This window comes from Bos grunniens, chromosome 27, assembly GCF_055505025.1.
Source record: "Bos grunniens cultivar Pamir isolate PY7600 chromosome 27, Bosgru_T2T1.0, whole genome shotgun sequence".
NCBI classification, from domain to species: domain Eukaryota; kingdom Metazoa; phylum Chordata; class Mammalia; order Artiodactyla; family Bovidae; genus Bos; species Bos grunniens.
The window spans coordinates 3,415,455-3,441,109 of record NC_141191.1 but is presented as its reverse complement, the minus strand read 5'-3'; the positions used below and the strand labels follow the sequence as shown (position 1 = coordinate 3,441,109).

Here is a 25,655-nt window from a genome sequence, read left to right as displayed (position 1 = left end):
AGCACTTCAGGTCTCCCTGCCCTTCACCATCGTCTAGAGCTTGCTCAAACTCGTGTCCATTGAGTCGGTGATGCCATCCACCCAACTCATCCTGTCATCCCCTCCTCTTCTTGCCTTCATTCTTTCCCAGCATCAGGGTCTTTTCAAATGAGTTAATTCTTCGTATCAGGTGGCCAAAGAATTGGAGCGTCAGCTTCAGCATCAGTCCTTCCAATGAATACCCAGGATTGATTTCCTTTCGGATTGACTGGTTTGATCTGCTTGCAGTCCAAGGGACTCTCAAGAGTCTTCTCCAGCACCACAACTCAAAAGCATCAATTCTTCAGCACTCAGCCTTCTTTATGGTCCAGCTCTCACATCTGTACATGACTTCTGGAAAAACTAGCTTTGACTATATGGACCTTTGTTGGGGAAGTGATGTCTTTGCTTTATTTTGTACCTCACCTACATTATTACTAAAACTAGCTGGTTGTTTCTACAGAACAAGTTTATGGAGACAGGATAAGATAACTTTGCTAAGGTAACTCAAAATGCTGGGAAACTTGTATTATTCATGCCTAGAGCAAATGCAACTCATTAGCTGAGGGTGTGGTCTCTTCTAATCCATTAACAAAGATGCAAGGCCCATTGATGAAACCCAACAGTGCTCCTGGCTTCTGTCCCCTGTGAAGTACTGAAGAAATTTGTGGGTAGTTAAGTGCTATGACAAAGATACACTCTGGAGCTGCAATATATTCAGATGCCACTTTTACTATAGTCCTCTTTAGGCCAGTCATGATTTTTCAGTTTTCAGACACCTTGTGTCTGCCTGAATGATTAATGGAATGTCTGCCATTTAAAGATGGTGGCCAAATCAGAACTCAGCTTTACTCCTGGGATCTGAGACAGTTCAAAACCGGACCCAATACAAGAGTAGACACCATTCACAACCATGCAAATATTTACCGATGTTTTAAAATATTTGTTAAAATAATTTATGTTGACTTTTAAAAATGAAATAATGGTGTGTTGGGAGTCAGAGAACATGCTTGTTGCCATACCAGGCCTAGTTAACACCACACAAATTCAGAACATTTGGAAGAGGAGCTAGGTCTTCCCCTGTACTTTCACTTGCCATGCTCATCTTGTGATGCTTTAGAAAACTCTCTGCCGAGCAATGTGGAGGGAAGGGAGTGGATGCCAGGACAGACACTTGTGTCTTGTCTGTGCTGAGGAAGGCTTTGAGTACAATCATTGGCATTTAGAGATAAGCTTATAGAGATAATCTAGTTTACCTTCCTCTTACACATGAAAATGCCAAAGTCGTTAAAATATGTGCAGAATGTGATGGACTTCAGATCAGGGGTTCATGCCCACGGGAACTACTAGTGTCAGTGTTAACAACGACTCCAGGGTTGCAGAATCCGTTCACTATAACACAGATGCTACCTCAGCTTTAATTACCCAGGGAATCTTTTTCATGCCTAAGGAGAGCATAACTCAGGCCAGTTATGCTAAATACCTATGACATTCAGGAAATTAATGATTTTAAATGATTAAATCACTATTAGTATCAACTGTGTAACTAACATCCTACTCAAAAGGGGGAAAAACAAAAGTTTTGTGTCTGTATACCTCAAGAGTATTCCTCACTATTTATGTTAGAATTAAATTATCAGGAAACTCATTTTAGAAAAAAGAATCACTAATAATTAAATCATAAGCCATCAAATATCTCCCTTTCTACCTCTCTTCCCCTCCTTTCCATTCCCACTTTGTGTTTATTTTTGTGGATGTCAGACTGGAAAGGACATGGGTCATGTCAAGTGACCTAAATTCTAGCCCCATCTTTTCCAAATTTAACAAAAGGAGTCAATTTTAAAAGCAATTAAAAACTGTACTAGCAAGCCAGCTGGCTGTGTGATCACAGAAGACTTACGGGCTTTTCAAAGAAAGACAAGAGGTATTTATTTGCCTTTATTTTCACTTTCCACTTGCTCCCAGTGGTCCTTCACGTTACTCAACTTTGAGTTTATCTCCATTATATGTAAAAGAAGGCTGAGCACCAAAGAACAGATGCTTTTGAACTGTGGTGTTGGAGGAGACTCTTGAAAGTCCCCTGGACAGCAAGTATATCAAACCAGTCAATCCTAAAGGAAATCAATCCTGAATATTCATTGGAAGGACTGATGCTGAAGCTGACACTCCAGTATTTGGCCACCTGATACAAAGAATTGACTCATTAGAAAAGATCCTGATGCTGGGAAAGATTGAAAACAGGAGGAGAAGGGGACAACAGAGGATGAGATTGTTGAATAGCATCACCAGTTAAATGGACATGAGTTTGAGCAAGCTGCAGGAGATGGTGAAGGACAGGGAGACCTGACATGCTGCAGTCCATAAGGTTGCAAAGAGTTGGACACAGCTGAGCAACTGAACGACGACAAATATGTAAAATGGAAATATTGTTTTACCCTCCTCAAATTATGTAATAATTTTTAAAATTCAAAATAACTAATTAATAGAGATGGTGACAAGGAAATGATATTATTCTTTAAATAAAAATTTAAAGTAGGAACTTAACATGAGAATTCATGACATTTCTGGGGAGAAATAAATCCCCCAGGTGCCTGAGTACACACATTCTGTTTTCTTTCAGCGACCCTAACTCTATAACGTGCTTATGTATTTTAATCTTTCAACAAATTAGTTCCATGATATATGTATATGTGCTTAGTCATGTGTCCAACTCTTTGCGACCCCATGGACTGCATCATGCCAGGCTTCCCTGTCCTTTACTATCTCCTAGAATTTGCTGAAATGTATGTCCATTGAGTCAGTGATGCCATCCAACCATCTCATCCTCTGTCACCCCCTACTCCTCCTGCCCTCAATCTTTCCCAGCATCAGAATCTTTAATGGATTATATGACCATTTGTTCCACTCATGTAATCTTGTATTTTGAACTAAATATTGAAAGACTCAGAGAGTATGTTAAGGAATGTTGCAATAAACATTAAAAATTCTGATTCTACATTTGTGTCTTCAGAGTTCCAGAAGAAAAGGAGAAAGAAGGAAAATATGAAAAAAAAAATTGAGGAGAAATAGCTGAAAACTTCCCAGATTTGGCAAAGTATGTGGACCTAAGAGATTCAAAAAGTTAACTGAATCCCAAACACCAACAACTCAAAAGAATGCCTACCAGGCACATTGTAGTAAAACTTCTGAATACTAAATACAAAGGAAAACCATCTTGAAAATATCCAGATAGAAACAATGAATTACTGATAGGAAAATAGGATCTGAATTACAGAACATTTCCCATCAACAACCTGGTGGTCAAAAGGAAATCAAATGACATTCATCTAGTGCTGAAAGGAGAGAACAATCAATCTAGAGTTCTATGGTTAACAAAAATATCCTTCAGAAATGAAGAGGAAATCCAGTTATTACCAAATGCTGAAAAACTAAGAAAATTTGTTCTAGCAGACATACTTTAGAAGCAAAGCTAAAGGAAATTCTCTAAATAAACAGCAATAGAAATATAATAAATTAAGAGCATCAGGAAGGGACAAAAGAACACTAAATAGCAAGAGTATGAGTAAATACAATGGACTTTCCATTTCCCTTTGTGTGTTCTAAATTGTTTGACAATGGCAGCAGAATTATAACATGTCTAATATAGTTCTCAAGGTATACAGAAAAAATAATTAAAGGATACTATCAGTAGGGGAGGGTAAAGCGCTATAAAATAATGTACACTTTCTACACCTCCCTCCAACTGATCAAATATCACCAATAGATTTGAGAAGTTGTGTACATATAATTCATATCTAGAACAATGACTTAAAAAAGCAACACAAGGAGATAGGCTAAAGACCTACTGTAGGTAAACCAAAATGAAGTTTTAAAAATGTTCAAGTAACTGACAGGAAGGCTGAAAAAGAAAACAGAAACAAAACTAAAATGGCAGACTTAAGTCTTAACATATCCATGGTTACAATAAATGTTCAGTTCAGTTCAGTCGCTCAGTCGTGTCTGACTCTTTGCAACCCCATGAATCGCAGCACGCCAGGCCTTATACCAATTGTAAAACAGACAGTGGCATAGTAGATAAGCTGAATAATTCAATGGATAGATATGATCATGTTCAATTTATGGGTGAGTCCCATTCTCATTCGGAAATGAACTTCACTTAAAGAGCAAAGCACTTTGTAGATTTTTTTTAATATATTGATTTATTTTAATTGTAGAATAATTTCTTTATACTATTGTGTTTTTTGCCATAAATTAACATGAACCACCCATGGGTGCACATCTGTTTCCCCATCCTGAGCCACCCCACCTATCTCCCCACCCCATCCCTCTTGGCTGTTCCAGAACTCTGGCTTTAAGTGCCCTCCTTCATGCCTCTGTAAAAGCTTTTAAGTTTAATTAGGTCTCATTTGTTTATTTTTGCTTTTATTTCCATTATTATGGAAGGTGTGTCATAGAGGATCTTGCTGTGATTTATGTCAGAGAGGGTTCTACCCATGTTTTCCTCTGAGAGTTTTATAGTTTCTGGCCTTATATTTAGATCTTTAATCCATTTTTAGTTTATTTTGTATATGGTGTTAGAAAGTGTTCTAGTTTGCTTCTTTTACATGTGGTTGACCAGTTTTTGCAACACCACTAGTCAAAGAGATGATTTTTTTCTCCAATGTATATTTTTTCCTCCTTTGTCAAAGACAAAGTGTCCATAGGTATGTGGCCTTACCTCTGGACTTTCTATTTTGTTCCATTGATCTATATTTTTCTTTGTGCCAGTACCATAATATCTTGATGACTGTAGCTTTGTAGTATAGTCTGAAGTCAGGCAGGTAGATTCCTCCAGTTCTATTCTTCTTTCTCAAAATTGCTTTGGCTATTTGAGGTTTTTTGTCATTCCATAGAAATTGTGAAATTATTTGTTCTAGTTCTGTGAAAAATACCATTGGTAGTTTGATAGAGATTCCATTGAATCTATAGATTGCTTTGGGTAGTATACTCATTTTTACTATATTGATTCTTCCAATCCGTGAACATATTTCTCCATCTCTTTGTGTCATCTTTGATTTATTTCATCAGTGTTTTATAGTTTTCTATATATGTCTTTTGTTTCTTTAGGTAAATTTATTCCTAAGTATTGTATTTTTTTCAATGCAGTGGTGAATGCACTTGTTTCCTTAATTTTTCTTTCTGTTTTCTCATTGTTAGTGTATAGGAATGCAAGGAATTTCTATGTTTTAATTTTGTATCCTGCAACTTTGTGGTGTCTTTAGGGTTTTCTTTGTAGAGGATCCTGTCATCTGCAAACAGTAAGAGTTTTGCTCTCCTTTTCCAATCTGGATTCCTTTTCTTTCTTTTTCTTTTCTGATTGCTGTGAATAGGACTTCCAAATCTATGTTGAATAGTAGTGGTGAGACCAGACACCTTTGTCTTGTTCCTGATTTTAGAGGAAATGCTTTCAATTTTTTTGCCATTGAGGATAATTTTTGCTGTGGGTTTATCATACATGGTTTTTTATTATGTTGAGCTATGTTCCTTCTATGCCTGCTTTCTGTAGAGATTTTTTATCATTAATGAGTACTGAATTTTGTCAGAGTCTTTCTATGCATCTATTGAGATAATCATATGGTTTTTATCTTTCAATTTGTTAATGTGGTGTATCACATTGATTGATTTGTGAATATTGAAGAATCCTTGCATCCCTAGCATAAATCTCACTTGGTCATGAAGTATGATCTTTTTAATATGTTGTTGGACTCTGCAAGAATTTTGTTGAGAATTTTGGCATCTATGTTCATCAGTGATATTGACCTGTAGTTTTTTTTGGTGGCTTCTTTTTTCTGGTTTTGGTATTAGGGTGATGGTCACCTCATAGAATGAGTTTGGGAATTTACCTTCATCTGCAATTTTCTGGAAAAGTTTAAGTGCGATAGGTGTTAGCTCATCTTTAAATTTTTGGTAGAATTCACCTCTGAAGCCATCTGGTCCTGGGCTATTGTTTGTTGGAAGATTTTTGACTATAGTTTCAATTTCAGTGCTTGTGATGGGTCTGTTAAGATTTTCTATTTATTCCAGGATCAGTTTTGGAAGGTTATACTTTTCTAAGAATTCATCCATTTCTTCCAAGTTGTCTGTTTTATTGGCATGTAATTGCTCATATTAGTCTCTCATGATCTTTTGTATTTCTGTGTTGTCTGCTGTGATTTCTCCATTTTCATTTCTAATTTTATTGGTTTGATTCTTCTCCCTTTTTTTCTTGATGAGTCTACTAATGGTTTGTGTATTTTACTTATCTTCTCAAAGAAGCAGCTATTAGTTTTGCTGATCTTTGCTGTAGACTCCATAATCTCTTTTCCATTTATTTCTGCTCTGATTTTTATGATTTCTTTCCTTCTACTAAACGTAGGGTTCTTCTGTTCTTCTTTTTCTAGTTGCTTTAGGTGTAAAGTTAAGTAGTTTGTTTGATGTTTTCTTGTTTCTTGAGGTAGGCTTGTACTGCTATGACCCTCCCTCATAGCACTGCTCTCACCGAGTCCCATAGGCTTTGGGTTGTCGTGTTTTCAGTTTTTTTTGTTTCTGTGCATATTTTGATTTCCTTTTTGATTTCTTCTCTTATCTGTTGGTTATTCAGAAGCATGTTGTTTATCCTCCATATGTTTGTGCTTTTTGTATTTTTTTCCCTGTAGTTTACATCTAATATTACCACATTGTGATCAGGAAAGATGCTTGGAATGATTTCAATTTTTTTTAATTTACTAAGGCTAGATGTATGGCCTAGTATGTGATCTATCCTGGAGAATGTTCCTTGTGCAAAGGGTTCCTTGAAAAAAGAGTGAATTCCATTTTTTTGGAGTGAAATGCCCTGTAAATATCAATTAGGTCTAACTGATCCATTGTATCTCTTAAAGCTTGTGTTTCCTTGCTACTTTTCTGCTTGGTTAATCTGTCCTTAGGTGTGAGTGGGATATTAAAGTCCCCCGCTATTATTGTGTTACTTTTAATTACCCCTTTCATACTTGGTAGCATTTGCTGTATATAATGAGGTGCTCCTATATTGGGTGCATATGTACTTATAATTGTTACATCTTCTTCTTGGATTGATCCTGTGATCAATATGTAGTGTCCTTCTTTGTCTCTTATCATGGGCTTTATTTCAAAGTCTATTTATCTGATATGAGTATTGCTACACCTGCTTTCTTTTGGTCTCCATTTGCATGAAATATCTTTTTCTAGCCCCTCACTATCAGTTTGTATGTGTCCCAAGTATTAAAGTGGGTCTCTTGTCAAGACCCACCTCAGTGTATATGGGTCTTGTTTTTGTATCATTTGGCCAGTCTGTGTCTTTTGGATGGAGAATTTAACCCATTTACATTTAAGATAATCACTGAAAAGTATGATCCCATTACCATTTACTTTGTTGTTTTGTGTTCGATTTCATAAACCTTTTCTGTGTTTCCTGTCTAAAGAAGATCCTTTAGCATCTTCTTTGGAGCTGGTTTGGTGGTGCTGAATTCTCTCAGCTTTTGCTTGTCTGAAAAACTTTTGATTTTTTCTTCATATATGAATGAGATCCTTGCTGGGTATAGTAATGGTGGTTGTAGTTTTTTCTCTTTCATCACTTTAATTATGTCCTGCCATTCTCTTCTGGCATGAAGAGTTTCTATTGAAAGATCAGCTGGTATCCTTATGGGGATCCTCTTGTGTGTTACTTGTTGTTTTTCCCTTGCTGCTTTTAATATTTTCTCTTTGTGTTTAATTTTTGTTAGTTTGATTAATATGTGTCTTGGGGTCCTTTGCCTTGGGTTTATCCTGTTTAGGATTCTTTGGGTTTCTTGGACTTGAATGGCTATTTCCTTACCCATTTTAGGGAAGTTTTCAACTATTATCTCCTCAAGTATTTTCTCATCTCCTTTCTTTTTGTCTTCTTCTTCTGGGACACCTATGATTCAAATGTTTTGGTGTTTAGCATTGCTCCAGAGATCTCTGGGGTTGTCTTCATTTCTTTTAATTCCTTTTTATTTTTTCCTTTCTGCTTCATTTATTTCCACCATTCTATCATCTACCTCACTTATCCTTTCTTCTGCCTCAGTTATTCTACTGTTGCTTCCCTCCAGAGTGCTTTTAACCTCAGTTATTGCATTGTTCCCATTATTGATTGACTCTTCTTTATTTCTTCTAGGTCCTTGTTAAACATTTCTTGCATCTTCTCAATCCTTGTCTCTAGTCTATTTATCTATAACTCCATTTTGTTTTCAAGATTTTGGATAATCTTTCCTATCATTATTCTGAATTCTTTTTCAGGTAGAATCCCTATTCCTCCCCCTCTTTTGGTTTGGTTTGGTGGGTTTTTATCATGCTTATTCACCTGCTGAATATTTCTCTGCCTTTTCCTTTTGTTTAGATTGCTGTGTTTGGGTTGCCCTTTCTGCAGGCTGGAAGTTCATGGTTCCTTTTAATTGTGGAGTCTGTTCCTTGTGGGTAGAGTTGGACCAGTGGCTTGTCAAGGTTCCCTGGTTGGGGGAACTTGTGTCTGTGTTCTGGTGGGTAGAGCTGGATCTTTTCTCTCTGGAGTGCAGTGAAGTGTCCAGTAGTGAGTCTTGGGGTGTCTGTGTGCTTGGCATGGCTTTGGGCAGCCCATCTTTTAATTTTCAGGTTTTTGTTTCTGTTTTGCTGGATAATTATCGTGGTGTGTCTTGTGCTAGAACTTGTTGGCTCTTCAGTGGAGCTTGGTTTCAGTGTAGGTATGGAGACTCTTGAGTGAGCTGTTGTCTATTAATGTTCCCAGGAATCAGGAGTTCTGTATTGTTCTAAAGTTCTGAAGTTAAGCCTCCTGCCTCTGGCTTTTGGTCCTTCTCTTATGGTAGCCTCAAGATTTCTTCATCCATACAGCTCAGAAGATAAACCCCTAGGTTAATGGTGAAACAACTCTTCACAGCCAGAAACACCCAAAGAGATTCACAGAGTTATATAGAGAAGAGAAGAGGGAGGAGGGGGATAGAGGTGACCAGGAGGAGAAAAGAGAGAGTCAAAAGGGGAGAGAGCAATCAAACCAGTAATCAAATACCTAAATGCAAATGGATATTGAAGATTAGATTCTTAAAGGTAAAAAATTGATAACAAATAAGAAAAAGCAAAGATTAAAAACCTATAATAGAGGTTAGACTACCAAAAATACAATATAAAATGTGCAAAACAAAATTGATCACCAAAATTTAAAAAGTGTATATGAAATTTGTTTTTTAAAAAATAGGGGGTTTTTTGAAAGGTAACAGTTGGTTATAAAAATGAAAGTTAAAGAGTATTAAAGAACTAATTTTTTTTTTAATTAAGAAATGATAATAGTAAAAATATATCTAGGAGTTTCTCCGGAGCTGCTGTTGGTGGTATGGGGACAATTCAGTGTCAGGCAGTCCCTTGTTCCTGCTTCCACTTGTTTTCAAGGTCAATGGTTGCCCCTCAAATGCACAGTCTCAGCATTAACTGCAGGGTTTTAATCTGTTTCATCTATCACTTTGGGGGTGGTTCCCTCTTCTTTATTTATTTTGGCTTTCTCTGTTTGCAGTTCTCTTCAGTGTCTTAATTTCTACCCTGACATCAGGGGGTGACAGTGGCCACTTATTTAGGCTCCCTTGTTCAGTTGTGCTGTGGAGAGGGAGGGACACTGAAAATCAATACCGCTAGCACACGTGGGGAGCGCTCACAGTGGATGGGTTTGACAGTGGGTTTGACACAGCCAAGGCAGCATGTACTTCCCAGGTCTATAGTGCTCAGGCTCCAGGGTGCTCTGCAAGACCCAGATGGGCTGTGCATTTTGTGCCCTTCCCAGGCCCAAGCCATTCAGGTGACTGGGTGCTTGGTGAGTGCACTGTCCCAGGTAGGCCATGTATCTTATGCACCTCCCTGCTCCTGGCCGTTGGGCTTCCCAGGTGCACCGCACAGGCACAGTCTCAGGTGTGCCATGTGTCTCCTATGGGGAGCTGATCTCAGGCTGTGACACTCCTGGCAGATGTGAACTGCCCAGGATCCCAGGAAGATGTGTTTAGCAACTGGCAGCCCACTCAGAGTTTGCTGGAAGATATGGTCTCTGGGGCTTCGATTGCAGCAGCTCCTTGCCTTCCAGCTCTGGCTGTAGCAAACCTGCCTTTCTGCCTCCGGGGAGGGAAGGCCCTAAATGGCAGCCGGTTTGCTCTCCGTTTTTTTTTTTTTTTTTTTTGGTGATCCTATTGTTTGGGTTGCTATGTCACATTAGCTCCCTCATTCAACCCAGTCCTTACCCTAAGGACCAACAATCTGACGATGCAGGCCTTGACTCCCTGTCCAGCCCCTACTCCCTGTTGGTGGACGCGAAGCGTCTAGGCCACTTCTCTGCTGGCAGTTGTAGTTAGGCACATGGTAGGGTTTTTTTAATATAGTTTCCCTTTTATGTTGCCCTCTGAGATTCCAAAGCTCCCCATAGACACGCCTGTGAGAGGGTTTTCTATTGTACAGAAACTTCTTCTTCACTAATCCCTCCCCAGGATGAGTCTCCATCCCTCAATCTTCTGTCTCTGCTTTCATCTTTTATATTTTACCCTACCTCCTTTTGAAGAGATTGGGCTGCCTTACTGGGTGCCTGGTGTCCTCCACCAATGTTCAGCAATTATCTTGTGGAAGTTGCTAAATTATCTTTTGATGAATTTGTGGGGGATAAAGTGGTCTCCCTGTCCTATTCCTCTGCCATCTTGGTACTGCTTTGTAGATTTTAAATTTCTCTAAAAGGACTTTGAGTTTGCCCTTTTTTATACAAATGAGGGAATTGATATCAAAGATTGCTAAGGTATACACTTTGGGACACACAGATCATAGGTTACAAATTCAGGGATGAAACCCAAAAACCATTGATCCAAAGATTGATCATTTTTCATAAATTGTTAACAGTGAGACTGCCCCAAGATTTTGCTTTAAAAGCATTTGTCTGTACAGAGAGCAGCTTGGGAGGAAGTCCAAGTATCGGCTTGTAACAAAAACAAAGCTTCATATGTGGGGGTACATTGTCTTGTTTATCAGTGACAGTGTTTCTCTGTCTGGTCTGCAGGCTTCTTAGACTGCTTTGTATTTTTCTCTTTGTTTTCTTTTGTAATAAACTGTTATCGTTAATGGTTGCACTAACATGCGCTCCAGTAAGCTTGGCAGACCTTCTCTTGCACTTGCAGATCTGCCATAGTCTCATTTAAAGCTGGAACAGAATCCCCAGTCAGCACAGGGTGAGTGGGAAGAAAACTGCCCACAATGCATCTGTCTTTCCTCAAACATTTCCAGATCTAGCTCAACATGTCCCTTTCAGGGAACATTCAGATGAGAAGCTAGGAGCACATAAGTCCTTCTGAATAGAGAGTGGGTTTCTGTGCTGCTGAAGCTTCAGGCTTTTGGGTGCATAAACCTCAGGCTTGCAAGGGCACTCATCAGCTGGAAAGGGACTTAAATGTCAGCCTTTTTGAAACCCCTGGGGGAAAAGAAAAGCATTTAGGGTGACCTAAACCATTGTTCCTCTGAGACTGTGTGTGTGTTTGTGCGCTGGGCTTAGTGGTGTCTGACTCTTTATAACCCCATGGAGCATAACCCACCAGGCTACTCTGTCCATGGAATTATCCAGGGAAGAATACTGGAGTGGGTAGCCATTCCCTCCTTCAGGGTATCTTCCCCACCCAAGGACTGAACCCAGGTCTCCTACCTAGGTAAGCAAATTCTTTACCATCTGAGCCACCAGGGAGTTACTAGTAATTTTAAGAAGGCTGTATCCAAGCTACACAGAAAGCTGCAGAAAGTGCATCCCCGTGTCCATTTTTGGCAAGCAAGACTTCAGATAAACACTTGCCAAAGTGTTTTTTTTTTTTAATAGAAGACTATTCCATTCAGTAATACTGCCAATCAAAGTGATACACATGCATGAAACCACCTACTATCCTGGACTTAAATAGGCACAGACAAGGGAGCAGTTGGGAAAAATAATCCAAAAAACACATGGTGATGCTTTAGTCTTATTTGATGGTCAGCTCAGTGTTTTTGGTTATGACTGGGATACCTGTGCTATTACCTCCTGGGTGCCCTGTTTCAGACCTTATTACCTACTAGCACGTGTGCATGCTCAGTCATGTCTGACTTTTTGCACCCCTGTGGACTGTAGCCCCCTGGGCTCCTCTGTCCATGGCATTCTCTAGGCAAGAACTCTGGAGTGGGTTGCCATGTCCTCTTCCAGAGGATCTTCCCAACCCAGGAACCCAAGTCTCTTGTGTTTCCTGCACTGGCAGGCAGGTTCTTTACCACTAGCGCCACCTGGGAAGCCCATTACCTACCATGAAGTGAAGTGACGTGAAAGTTGCTCAGTTGTATCCAACTCTTTGCCACCCCATGGACTATAGCCTGCCAGGTTCCTCTTTCCATGGGGATTTTCCAGGCAAGAATACTGGAGTGGGTTGCCATGCCTTTCTCCAGGGGATCTTCCCAACCCAGAAATCAAATCCAGGTCTCCCAGAATGCAATCAGATTCTTTACCGTCTGAACCACCAGGCAAGGACCATTACCTACCATGCTACTTATCTAAACCAGGCCAGAGGAAACCCTGCTTCTGGACACTCTTTCTCTTCCCTATTATGGGTGGCCCTTCCTTTCGGTTTGCCCTAGCCCTACGAGTGGGGTCCAGATAATGGGAGGGTAGACCGTTTTGAGGTCATGGGGATGTGCACTAGGAAATTGGTGATAGGCAGTGAGAAGGCCACCAGTATGAAGCAAATTTTTAAATATTTAGACAGTGATTGCTGGTCAACCAAATGAGAGCAGTAGGAGGAAAGGGGTGAATCAGAGGATCTCATTTGACTTTCCCACTTACCAGTGGAGCAGTTTACTGAGGCCTGGAGTTTGTCTAGCAGCTCCGTGAGGGTCAGTGGTGACCTCAGATGTGGGTAGAGCTCCTCTGGACATTGAGTAGAATGGAGTGGAAATCAAGATATGAGAATTCCAAGTCTAAGGCCATAGTCCAAGTCCAGCAATCACTGAGCTTTTTAAGGGGAAACAAAGAAAAAAGAAAAGAAATAAAAATAAAAACAAAGCAAATGGGGAGGTGTTAAAGCTTGAGCAGCTCCAGAAAGGAGCCAGTGTAAATTACAGAGCACAAGCATTTGAAAGAAGTAGGAAACAGTCCAATAAGTGCTTGAAACTTGCAGAGACAAGAAAAATTGCTCTTTGTATGGCCTTAAATATGAAAAGAAAATAAAGCCAAATGGGCCTTGTGCTGTTAAAAGAGCCTGCAACACTGGAAACTCAAGTGTCACTTCTATTTATTTGAAACCAAAATGTCAGCTCACTCATGAGATATATAATAGAAGTAAATTGGCTCCCTTCTGATTTTGTCTTTGCTCTCTTTAACAAACATACTTAAAGGAGTTGTTCCTTGCAATTCATATCTTTATTTACAAAATAAATAAGGATAAATTATGTGTGTGTTTAAAGACACATGCATGTAACAGTAATACACTGTCATTTACTGAGAGCCTACATGGTGTCAATACAGTGCTAATGGTCTTGTGCACATTACTTCATACTGTCATCACAATTACCTTTGGGGTGAGCATTATTAACCTGAGAGCAACGGGACAAGTTACTGGGTAACTCAGGTCATGGAGCTGCTGAATGCCAGAGGCTGGAGCTGATTCAGACGTCTGACTTTAAAACCTCTGATCTCAGACAGAAGATAAATTTTATGACATGAGTATGAGATTGTTGGTCTGAGTTGCCAGGCAATATAATGCTATATTAGTACAATAAAACAAAAAAAACAAATATAAAGCACAAGGAATTTTATTCCCTTTAGTTAGACCAAAAGTAAGAAAGTTCTCCAGGTTTTGTGAGTTGCATACATTTAGCTAATTGATGTTTAAAAAGTGACCTAAGGAATATCTGTCGTGTTATTATCATGCAAAATTTCCAGAATGAATAAATGGATGCATACTAGATTTTAGCAGAAAACTGCCTTCATCTCATAAGCATACATTTATAAGGCTGTGATAATTGTTCCATCTATTCTTCATTGAATCAGAAGTGTAAGAATTCCATTTTCAGTACAATGCCAACCTCTATTTTAAGCTCTGCCAAATAGCCTGATGTTAGGACACCCTGAGGTCTAAAACCTACAGCACGAGGCCAAAGAAAGATCCCCATTTGTTTATCAGACAACATGAAGCGGGTCTTGTTAAGTCCTGGGAATCAGGGCTCACTTGTGCCGAAAGCTTCCAGATTTAACAGAAGTAGTTACAAAGCTTTACTGCTTTGCCCTCTTGGGTCTTAATCCTTTCAAGTTAGGGCTTCAAACATGCTTGTAGAATGTCTTCTTCCCCATTTAACCTGCCAGAGAAATGTCATTCCAATCAGTATTCTCCCCAAATGAGAATTGTAGGGAAGTGAGCCACTGGGCATGCTTCAGCAAGTGGCAGAGAAATTAAGGTTTGTGAGAATGAACAAATGATTACTGGAGTGAAATCTCAGAGAAAATGGCAAGAAAATAAGATATTGGCAATAGTCTGAGAGCAGGATCATAAAGGGCATTTACTGCATTTAGTAAATTAAGCTGAATATTGTGCAAAATACTTAGCAGCCTTCCCACTGATACATTGCCTCGACAAAGGAATGGCTTCAGAAAGCCAAGGTTATAATTTCATTATTTTCAATACTTTGTTCAAAATGATGTCCATATGTCTATGTTTTTTTTTTGTTTTCCATCTGCAAATTTTTATTATGCCTCATATATATACACACACACACACACACATATATATACACATATGCATTCATAGAGACACATATACAGGGCTTCTCAGGGGGCACTAGTGGTAAAGAACCTGCCTGCCAGTGCAGGAGACGTAAGAGGTGTGAGTTCAGTCCCTGAGTTGGGAATATCCCCTGGAGGAGGACATGGAAACCCACTCCAGTATTTTTGAACCCCATGGACAGAAGAGCCTGGTGGGCTACAGTCTATAGTGTCACAGAGAAGGCATGACTGAAGTGACCTAGCACACACACACACACACACATATATATATACACTCACACACAGAAATACACACACTCAAATACATGTATACACAGATACTTATATATATATACACATATGCACTCATATACACACATATGTATACATACATAATAATACATACTATGAGGGCTACTCCATTTCTTCTAAGGGATTCTTGCCCACAGTAGTGTATATAATGGTCATCTGAGTTAGATTTGCCCATTCCAGTCCATTTTAGTTCATTGATTCCTAAAATGTTGATGTTGATTCTTGCCACCTCCTTTTTGACCACTTCCAATTTACCTTGATTCATGGGCCTAACATTTCAGGTTCCTATGCAGTAACGTTTAACAGCATTGTTCTTTACAGCATTGGACTTTACTTCCATCACCAATCACATCCACAGCTGGCTGTGGTTTTTGCTTTGGCTCTGTGTCTTCATTCTTTCTGGAGTTATTTCTCCAGTCTTCTCCAGTAACATATTGGGCACCTACGGACCTGGGGAGTTAATCTTTCACTGTCGTATCTTTTTGCCTTTTCATACTGTTCATGGGGCTCTCAAGGCAAGAGTACTGAACTGGTTTGCCATTCCCTTCTCCAGTGGACCACATTTTGTCAGAACTCTCCACCTTGACCCATCTGTCTTGGGTGGCCCTACACAGCATGGCTCATAGTTTCATTGAGTTAGACAAGGCTGTGGTCCATGTAATTAGTTTGATTAGTTTTCTGTGATTGTAGTTTTCATTCTGTCTGCCCTCTGAGGGATAAGGATAAGAAGCTTACAGAAGCTTCCTGATGGGAGAGACTGACTGTGGGGGAAATTGGGTCTTATTCCAAAATGCAGTTCTTGGGTGCAATCTCAAAAATGACAGAATGATCTCTGTTCATTTCCAGGACAAACCATTCAATATCACAGTAATCTGAGTCCATGCCCCAATCAGTAATGCTGAAACAGCTGAAGTTGAACAGTTCTATGAAGACCAAAAAGATCTTCTAGAACTAACACCAAAAAAAGATGTTCTTTTCATTTTAGGGGACTGGAATGCAAAATAGGAAGTCAAGAGATACCTGGAGTAACAGGCAAATTTGGCCTTGGAGTACAAAATGAAGAAGGGCAAAGGATAACAGAGTTTTGCCAAGAGAATGCACTGGTCATAGCAAATACTCTCTTCCAACAACTCAAGAAACAACTCTACACATGGACATCACCAGATGGTCAATTCCAAAATCAGGTTGATTATATTCTTTGCAGCCAAAGATAGAGAAGCTCTATACAGTTAGCAAAAACAAGAAAGGGAGCCAACTGTGGCTCAGATCATGAACTCCTAATTGCAAAATTCAGACTTAAATTGAAGAAAGTAGGGGAAACCAGTAGACCATTCAGGTATGAACTTACGATTATACAGTGGAAGTGAGAAATAGATTCAAGGGATTAGATCTGATAGACAGAGTGCCTGAAGACCTATGGATGGAGGTTCAAGACATTGTACAGGAGGCAGTGCTCTAGACCATCCCCAAGGAAAAGAAATGCAAAAAGGCAAAATGGTTGTCTGAAGATGCCTTACAAACAGCTGAGAAAAGAAGAGAAGCAAAAGGAAAAGGAAAAAGGAAAGATATACCCACTTGACTGCAGAGCTCCAAAGAATAGCAAGGAGAGATAAGAAAGACTTCCTCAATGATCAGTGCAAATAAATAGAGGAAAACAAAAGAATGGGAAAGACTAGAGATCTGTTCAAGAAAATTAAAGATACCAAGGGAACATTTCATGCAAAGATGGGCACAATAAAGGACAGAAATGGTATGGACTTAACAGAAGCAGAAAATATTAAGAAGAGGTGACAAGAATACACCGAAGAACTATACAAAAAAGATCTTCACGACCCAGATAATCACGATGGTATGATCACTCACCTAGAGCCAGACATCCTGGAATGTGAAGTCAAGTGGACCTTAGGAAGCATCACTACAAACAAAGCTAGTGGAGGTGATGGAATTCCAGTTGAGCTATTTCAAATCCTGAAAGATGATGCTGTGAAAGTGCTGCACTCAATATGCAAGCAAATTTAAAATACTCACCAGTGACCACAGGACTGGAAAATGTCAGATTTCATTCTAACCCTAAAGAAAGGCAATGCCAAAGAATGTTCAAACTACCACACTACTCCACTCATCTCACACACTAGCAAAGTAATGCACAAAATTCTCCAAGCCAGACTTACACAGTACATGAACTGTGAAATTCAGGATGCTCAAGCTGGATTTAGAAAAGGCAGAGAAACCAGAGATCAAACTGGCAACATCCACTGGATCATAGAAAAAGCAAGAGTTCCAGAAAAACACCGACTTCTGCTTTATTTGGCTATGCTAAAGCCTTTGACTGTGTGGCTCAGAACAAACTGTGGAAGATTCTTCAAGAGTTGGGAATACCAGACCACATGACCTGCCTCCTGAGAAATCTATGCAGGTTAAGAAGCAACAGTTAGAACTGGACATGGAGCAACAGACTGGTTCCAAATCAGGAAAGGAGTACGTCAAGGCTGTATATTGTCACCCTGCTCATTTAACTTATATGCAGAGTACATCATGCAAAATACCATGCTGGATGAAGCACAAGCCAGAATCAAGATTGCTGGGAGGAATATCAATAACCTCAGATATACAGATGACACCACGCTTATGGCAGAAGTGTAGAGAAACTGAAGAGTCTCTTGATGGAAGTAAAAGAGGAGAGTGAAAAAGTTGGTTTAAAATTCAACATTCAGAAAACTAAGATCATGGCATCTGGTTCCATCATTTCATGGCAAATAGATGGGGATACAGTGGAAACAGTGACAGACTATTTTTTGGGCTCCAAAATCACTGCAGATGGTGACTGCAGCCATGCAGTTAAAAGACACTTGCTCCTTGGAAGAAAACCTACGATCAACCTAGACAGCATATTAAAAAGCAGAGTCATTACTTTGCCAACAAAAGTCCATCTAGTCAAAGGTATGGTTTTTCCAGTAGTCCTGTATGGTTGTGAGAGTGGGACTATAAAGAAAGCTGAGCACCAAAGAGGAGAAGGCAATGGAACCCCACTCCAGTGTTCTTGCCTGGAGAATCCCAGGGATGGGGGAGCCTGGTGGGCTGCTGCCTATGGGGTTGCACAGAGTCTGACACGACTGAAGCGACTTAGCAGCAGCAGAGCACCAAAGAATTGATATTTTTGAACTGTGGTGTTGGAGAAGACTCTTGAGAGTCCCTTGGACAGCAAAGAGATCAAACCAGTCAATTGTAAAGGAAATCAGTCCTAAATATTCATTGGAAGGACTGATGCTGAAACTGAGACTCCAATACTTTGGCCACCCAATATGAAGAACTGAATCATTGGAAACGACCCTGATGGTAGGAAATATTGAAGGCAGGAGGAGAAGGGGACGAAAGGGGATGAAATGGTTGTATGGCATCACTGACTCAATGGACATGAGTTTGAGCAAGCTCTGGGAATTGGTGATGGACAGGGAAGCCTGGGGTGCTGCGGTCCATGGGATCGCAAAGAATCGGACACGACTGAGCGACTGAACTGAACTGAACTCATACACACACACCCACACACATATGTACATGTACCCTCATGCACATATATACATATACACTCATATATATATATCTACACACTCACACACATATGTACATATACACTCATACACATGCACACGTATATATATATATTTCAGATTGTTGAAATAGCTGATCATAAATTTAAGCATAAGAGAAACTTTGGAGTTTTAATTTTTCTAGAACTTGGATTCTTATCAGTGCTACATTTTCTTTAACTCTTCTGATAACTCCCTATTGCATTTACTGAAGATCTTGATACAGAAAAAAAAATCAAAGACAGCAACCAAAAAACTCAGACTTAGCCGCAGGTGACCTGGGTGCCTATAGAGCAGAAGGAGGTCTCACTTGGGAATCAGGTCTGTTCTCCAGCCCCAGGTTTTAAACAAAGTCACTGTGCTAATCCAGGTGAATAATTCCATCTTTCTGACCCTCTTCCTTACCCATAAAATTATATGTTTATATAAACTTTTTCAACCAGTCGTTCCTGCTTTATCTTACTAGGTGTGTATTCTTATTGGAAGCTATGTGGGAAATATTTTAAATGATCTAAATTTAAAATCCATGATGCTTCAAAACCCATAACATCTTCGATGTTGATTGAATAAAAGAAGATCCTTAAATTAGTGATTGCAAAGATTTCCTTTGACAAGTGCTCCTAAGTTGTATGTGTATTTGGGGACATTCCTGTCTTATCACCTTCCATTACTACGGATTCCGTGTGCTCACTCACTCAGTTGTATTCAGCTCTTTGGACCCACCAAGTGTAGCCCACCAGGCTCCTCTGTCTATGTGATTCTCCAGGTATGACTACTGGAGTGGGTTGCCATTTCCTCCTTCATGAGATCTTCCCAACCAAGGGATCGAACCCACATCTCTTGCCTCTCTTGCACTGGCAGGCAGATTCTTTATCATTTACAATACCTGGGAAAACCCTGGGTTCCTTACTGTAACTTATTTAAATTCAGAGTTGTTTTTGTTGTTTCATCTCACGGTAAATAAGTCGGGGTCAGAGCTAGTAAACTTAAGAAGGAAGTGCTTATAATAACTTCTTTGTTCATCTTACTAGTTGTTAAAAATTCCTTCCTCTTTGGTACCACTTTCTTGCCCAGCCTTTCAGGCTAGGGTGGTGGGAGGGGGGTTCAGAATGGGGGGCACACATGTATACTTGTGGTTGATACATGTTGATGTATAGAAAAAATCATCACAATATTGTGAAGTAATTATTCTCCAATTGAAATAAATTAACTAATTTTTTTAAAAAAACTGGCTTGTGTGTCCATCCCTGTAGGACTGAGCCTTCTGTTCTGAGTATCTCCCTTAATTCCTTAGTTCTGCAGCCCCTGCTTTTTGACTGATAGTTGATAAATTCATACATTTTATAACAATGGATGCATTGATGCTCTTAGCTAAGGTAATATTTGTCTTGAAACAAAATTTCCTGTGCTTTAAGTAAAATGAATCTTTGGCGAGTCGGGTGAGGGGACTTAAGCTGTGGGAGGTTAAGACCTGAGGTGAGCTATTCCTAACTCTGATTCCAATGAAATCTCAAACCCAAAGAGTCAGTATGGTGATAAATTTGTGATGGTAAAGATATTAATCTATGCTTCCTTCCTCATATTAAATGAAATATAACACATTACACTGTTCTCTTCACCATGACCGTCTGATAATGTCCATGTGATGAATCTGAGAGCCACCAGACATACCTTCTGGAATAATAAATTTTAAAGATACTGTATTTGACCCATTTTTTGTCTCTCATTAACTCTTAAGACCGAAACAACTTTGTAAATGTGCCTGTTTATGCCACACATGAGAAATGCTAATATTTAACAGTTTTTATATACCTTTAAGATGAGACACAGAAAAAGAAAAGAAGAAAATTTCATCGCATCTTGTCAGAATAACCCTGAACTTGTCGTTTTTTGTTTTTTGGTTTTTTGTTTTTTTTCTCTTCAGCTGTGTCCTGTGGAATCCCAGAGTCCCCAGGAAATGGTTCATTTACAGGGAATGAGTTCACACTGGACAGTAAAGTGACCTATGATTGTAATGAGGGCTTCAAGCTGGATGCTAGTCAGCAAGCTACAGCCGTGTGTCAGGAGGATGGATTTTGGAGCAACAGGGGGAAGCCCCCCACATGCAAACGTAAGTGTCCAATGCTCTGCCTGGCTTCACAGATTTAAGGAGGAACAGATACATGGGTGAGAACTCTGTACTCCACAGTGCAAGATCCTTTCCCTCAGCATATGAGCTTTTGTCTCTGGCTTGTGGTCATATTACATCAGTCTATTCCGTATCAGCCACTCTAACCATCAACATAACCTCTGTGGTCGTGAAGGCGGATCATATGGAATCACATTGGGTCCATCAGCACCTAGACCATGAAATGTACACAGAAAGTCCTGGCCTTGCTGCCGTGTTCAGTTTGGAGAGATTCAATCAGGAAGTTATTGAGACATCAAGCACTCTACACAAAGTATTAAAACATAATTCAACAAAGTTTGTTCTGCGTCTCCCATCTCACTGAGTTCCCTGAGTGTCAAGGTGGTGCCTGGGTCTATTTGTACATCACCTGCTCTGTGTAACACATTGATGCTCAATAAATGCATCACTGATTTGTGAAATAGGGTGAGTTCTCTGGAAAGCTATTAAGAGTATATGATGATATTCTTAAAAGAATCAGAAGTTTGGACTCATTCTTAAACTGTAGTCTTAAAAAAAAATAATCAACTCCATAACACACAGCCAAAGAGAACAAAAGTTCACACACACACACACACACACACACACACACACACACACTTGTACATGCCCACACACACACTGTGTACCACACTTTTCACTGAAGCTATGTTAAACTAGCTTCAAATTGGAAATAATCTACCTACCTAGTTTCTAAAAATTGAAAACTACATAGTATTTCTACTTATACAGTATTTTTACTCTTAAGATATTATATAAAAGTCTTCAATTATAAAATTAATTTATTGACTTTTTTATGTATAGTATTTTGGTCATGTTAAAATTATTTTAACTTTCTAGGTGTGAACATATAAATGTTTACAAAAATAATCAACTTCCCTCCACAGGTTTTATTTTCCTTGCTGTCATTTTAACCTATGTTTTTCTCTTTTGCAAATAATCGTTGCATTTTCAGAAAGTCAGGAAGGCACCACTGAGACAATCCTCATCCCTCAATGAGAATAGTAAAAAGGCCCCCACTGACCTTTTTGCTATCTCCATAGTCTTGCCATTTCCAGAATGTCGTAGAGTTTGGAATCAGTCAGTAGCCTTTGCAGACTGGCTTCTTTCACTCAGTAATATGCCTTTAAGATTCCTCCATGTCTTTTCATGACTCAATGGCTCATTTCTTTTTAGCAAAATAAAATTCCACTGTCTGGATGGACCACAGTATATTTATCCATTCAACTACCAAAGGGTATCTTGGTTGCTTACAAATGTTGGCAATTATGAATACAGCTGCTATATACCTCTGTGTGCAAGGCTTTGTGTAGACATAAATTTTCAACTCCTTTGCATAATTGTAAGGGAGCATGATTGCTGGATCACATGATAAGAGTATGTTCAGCTTTGTAAGAAACCACCACATGTCCTCCAAGGTGACTGTACCTTTTGCATTTCCACTGGCAATGAATGAGACTTCCTGTTGCTCCACACCCTCACCAGCATCTGATGCTGTCAGTGCTGGGGTTTTGACAGTTCCCGTATGTGTGTGCTGGTACACCCTTGTTCTAATTTGCATCTCCCTGATGACATATGATGTAGAGCATCTTTTTACACATTTATTTGCCATCTGTCTGCCTTCTTTGGTGAAGTTTCAAATTAGGTCTTTTGCACATTTTTAATCAGAACATTCATTTTTTGTTGTTATTGTTGAGTTTTAAGAGGTCTTTGTATATTTTGGATAAGAACCCTTTATCAGATGTGTCTTTTGCAAATTTTTCCTCCTGGTCTATGACCAGTCTTCTCATTCTCTTGACAGTGTCTTTTGCAGAGTTTTTAATTGTAATCAAGTTTAGCTGATCAGTTCTTTCTTTCATGGAGCATACCTTTTATCTTGTGCCTGAAAAAATTGTCCCCAAAATCAAGGTCACATAGATTTTCTCCTGTGTTATCTTCTAGGAGTTGTGTGCTTTACATTTGGGTGTTTGATCCATTTCAAATGAGTTTTTCTAGAGGGTGCCAGCATTTATTTTTGCATGTAGATCTCCAGTTGTTCCAGCACCATTTGTTGAAAAACTATCTTTTTTCCATTTGTATTGACTTTTGATCAATTGTCAAAAATCAGCTCTGTTTATGTGAGGGTCTCAGGCTCTCTCTTCTGTTATGTTGATCTCTGTGTCTATGTCATGCTGTCTCCTCGTTTCTGTTTTTACTAGGAAACTGACCTAATAGAAAAATTTTCAGTTTCCTATAAAATCCATCCTGTTTGGGATTGTAAATATCTCTAGGTGCATATTTGATTTTAGTGAAAATGTCCAGGTAGACATGGATACCTCTGTTTTCTTTAAAGCTATAGGGAAATCATTTTGCTTGAAGATAATACAGCTCATTGGGGGTCACAGACACATAGTCCCTGTGGTATTTATTTTAACCATGGAAGCTTTATCCTTAGCTTAACTGAAAGGTGTCTCTCATGGGGGCCTGTTCTTCCTCAGGATAGAGAAGTGAACATGCACAGTCAGTCTGTCACTATAATGCCAGTTCAGTTCTTCCTGAATATATGTAGGACAGAATGCCTTTCAGTATAAACACAGACTTTTTCTTTTTTTTTTTTAATATCTGTATGAGTCATGTTTATGTTAAGGCAACTCTTCATTGGGTAAAACAATGCACAACTACACCTTCATCTCAAAAATTCTAATGCAAGTGGTTTATTGTTGTTTATAGTCACTCAGTTGTGTCCGACTCTTTGCAACCCAATGGGCTGCAACACACGAGGCTTCCCTGTCTTTCACCATCTCCCAGAGTTTGCTCAGGCTCAGGTCCATCTAGTCGGTGATGCCATCCAACCATCTCTTTCCTCTGTCATCCCCTTCTCCTGCCTTCAATCTTTCCCAGCATCAGGGTCTTTTCCAGTGAATCAGTTCTTAGCATCAGGTGGCCAAAGTATTGGAGTTTCAGCTTCAGCATCAATCCTTCCAATGAATATTCAGAACTGATTTCCTTTAGGACTGACTAGTTTGATCTCTTTGCAGCCCAAGGGATTCTCAAGAGTCTTCTCCAGCACCACAGTTCAAAAGCATCATTTCTTTGGTGTTCAGCCTCCTTTATGGTTCAACTCTCACATCTGTACATGACTACCAGAAAGACCATTGCCATATATGGACATTTCTCAACAAACTGATGTCTCTAGTTTTTAATACACTATCTAGGTTTATCAAAGTTTTTCTTCCAAGGAGCAAGCATCTTTTAATTTCATGGCTGCAGTCACCATCTGCAGTGGTTTTGGAGCCCAAGAAAATAAAGTCTGTCAGTGTTTTCATTTTTTCACCATCTATTTGACATGAAGTGATGGGACCGGATGCTATGATCTTAGTTTTCTGAATGTTGAGGTTTTAGCTATCTTTTTCACTCTCCTCTTCCTGCCAATAAATAGATTAGCATTCTAGATATTCACCATGAGTGGTTACTATGTGAGAATTATGAGAAAAAGAAGCACAACATAGCTTTTTGAGTCTCAGGTTGAGGATGGAGAAAGAAGAGGCTCAAAGAGAGGGAAGCAGACAGCATTTCTTGAATTCCATTGGGAAAGTGGGTGAGGTCTCCCTAAGTCTGAGAGTCACTCTTAACAGGAGACCTGAAGGTGCCCTAGCTCACCTGTGCTCTGCCAGGACCTCAGCCTGACTGTCTGCACGGAGTTTTGGACAGACAGAATGATGTAAGCTCTACGGGAGAGAAGACAGACAGACAGACATAGAGAAGGTAACGTGAGTGCCTGGTCAGTCTTTATGGAGGAGGCAGTGCTCCTGTGGGGACTGAGCTAGGTCTGCTGAGATGACAGTGATGACCTACACCCGTGTTTTGAGTGGTAATTCTAAACACTTGTCTATGTTGCGTCATATAGTGATACTAACAGTCCTCTGGAGAAGGTAGTGTTTTCTCCTCTTGCTAAATTCATACAAAGTAAATAACTGAAATATCCAAAGTTCACAATTTGCAACCAGATACATTTGATAGGTCACATCATGAAAACGTCTGGGGAAGCATTTTGTTGTGGTCATGGTGTCCTGTTGGAGGTCCCCTGCTACCACCGGTAAAGCCATGTGGTGACCGTTTGGTTTGGCACCAAAGCTCTGGACATCCCAAAAGCACAGTGGCCGTGACCTCCCCAGGCCTGCCTGGGGGCCCAGTGCATTGTGCTGTGGCCTGAGCGCAGGCCCTTCATCTCATGAGCCCGTAAAGAGACAGTTTAAATATCAAATAGATCTCATGATAAGCGGGGGTGATAAGGAGAAGACATATGAGAGTTCCCACACTTGTGAAATACGCCCAGAGATCAGACGTCCTAGGATGTTCCTGGCTACCCACAGCCAAGAAGAGAGCTCAGAACCACAGTCTGGACCCCCAGTTCTCTCCTCCAAGCCATCCTCCTCCCGCCCTGCATTTGCTGCATCATGTCCCGTCACCTCCACCCACTCCACCCAGTACACTCGTCTGCCGGCTCAGGCCCCACATACACCAAGTCACCACCGACAGTCTCCTTCCACACAGCCACCGGCTCCTCATTTAAGCACGTACAAATCACAACATGACACTTCACTGCTTAAATCCTCCCAGGAGTTTTCCTGGCAATTAGGATGAAATTCATTAATTTGATTATTTTGCACTCACTTCTGCAAAAGGCAGATCTTATGGAGAGGCCACCTAGGAACCTGAACCAGCTTGACCAAGCAGAGACATAGGTTCAATCCCTGGGTCAGGAAGACCCCCTGGAGAAAGAAATGGCACCCCACTCCAGTATTCTTGCCTGGAGAATCCCATG

The 25,655-nt window shown here is 39.9% G+C and overlaps 1 protein-coding gene across 1 annotated transcript in view; it reads left to right on the top strand.

Annotated features, from left to right (window-relative positions):
- The window catches only part of CSMD1 (CUB and Sushi multiple domains 1), a 2,074,203-nt gene that overhangs the window by 1,957,823 nt on the left and 90,725 nt on the right, over nt 1-25,655 (top strand). Inside the window, exon 51 of the mRNA XM_086379826.1 lies at nt 20,609-20,794. Within this exon, the coding sequence (XP_086235952.1) occupies nt 20,609-20,794 (186 nt within the window). The remainder of the gene's footprint in view (nt 1-20,608; nt 20,795-25,655) is intronic.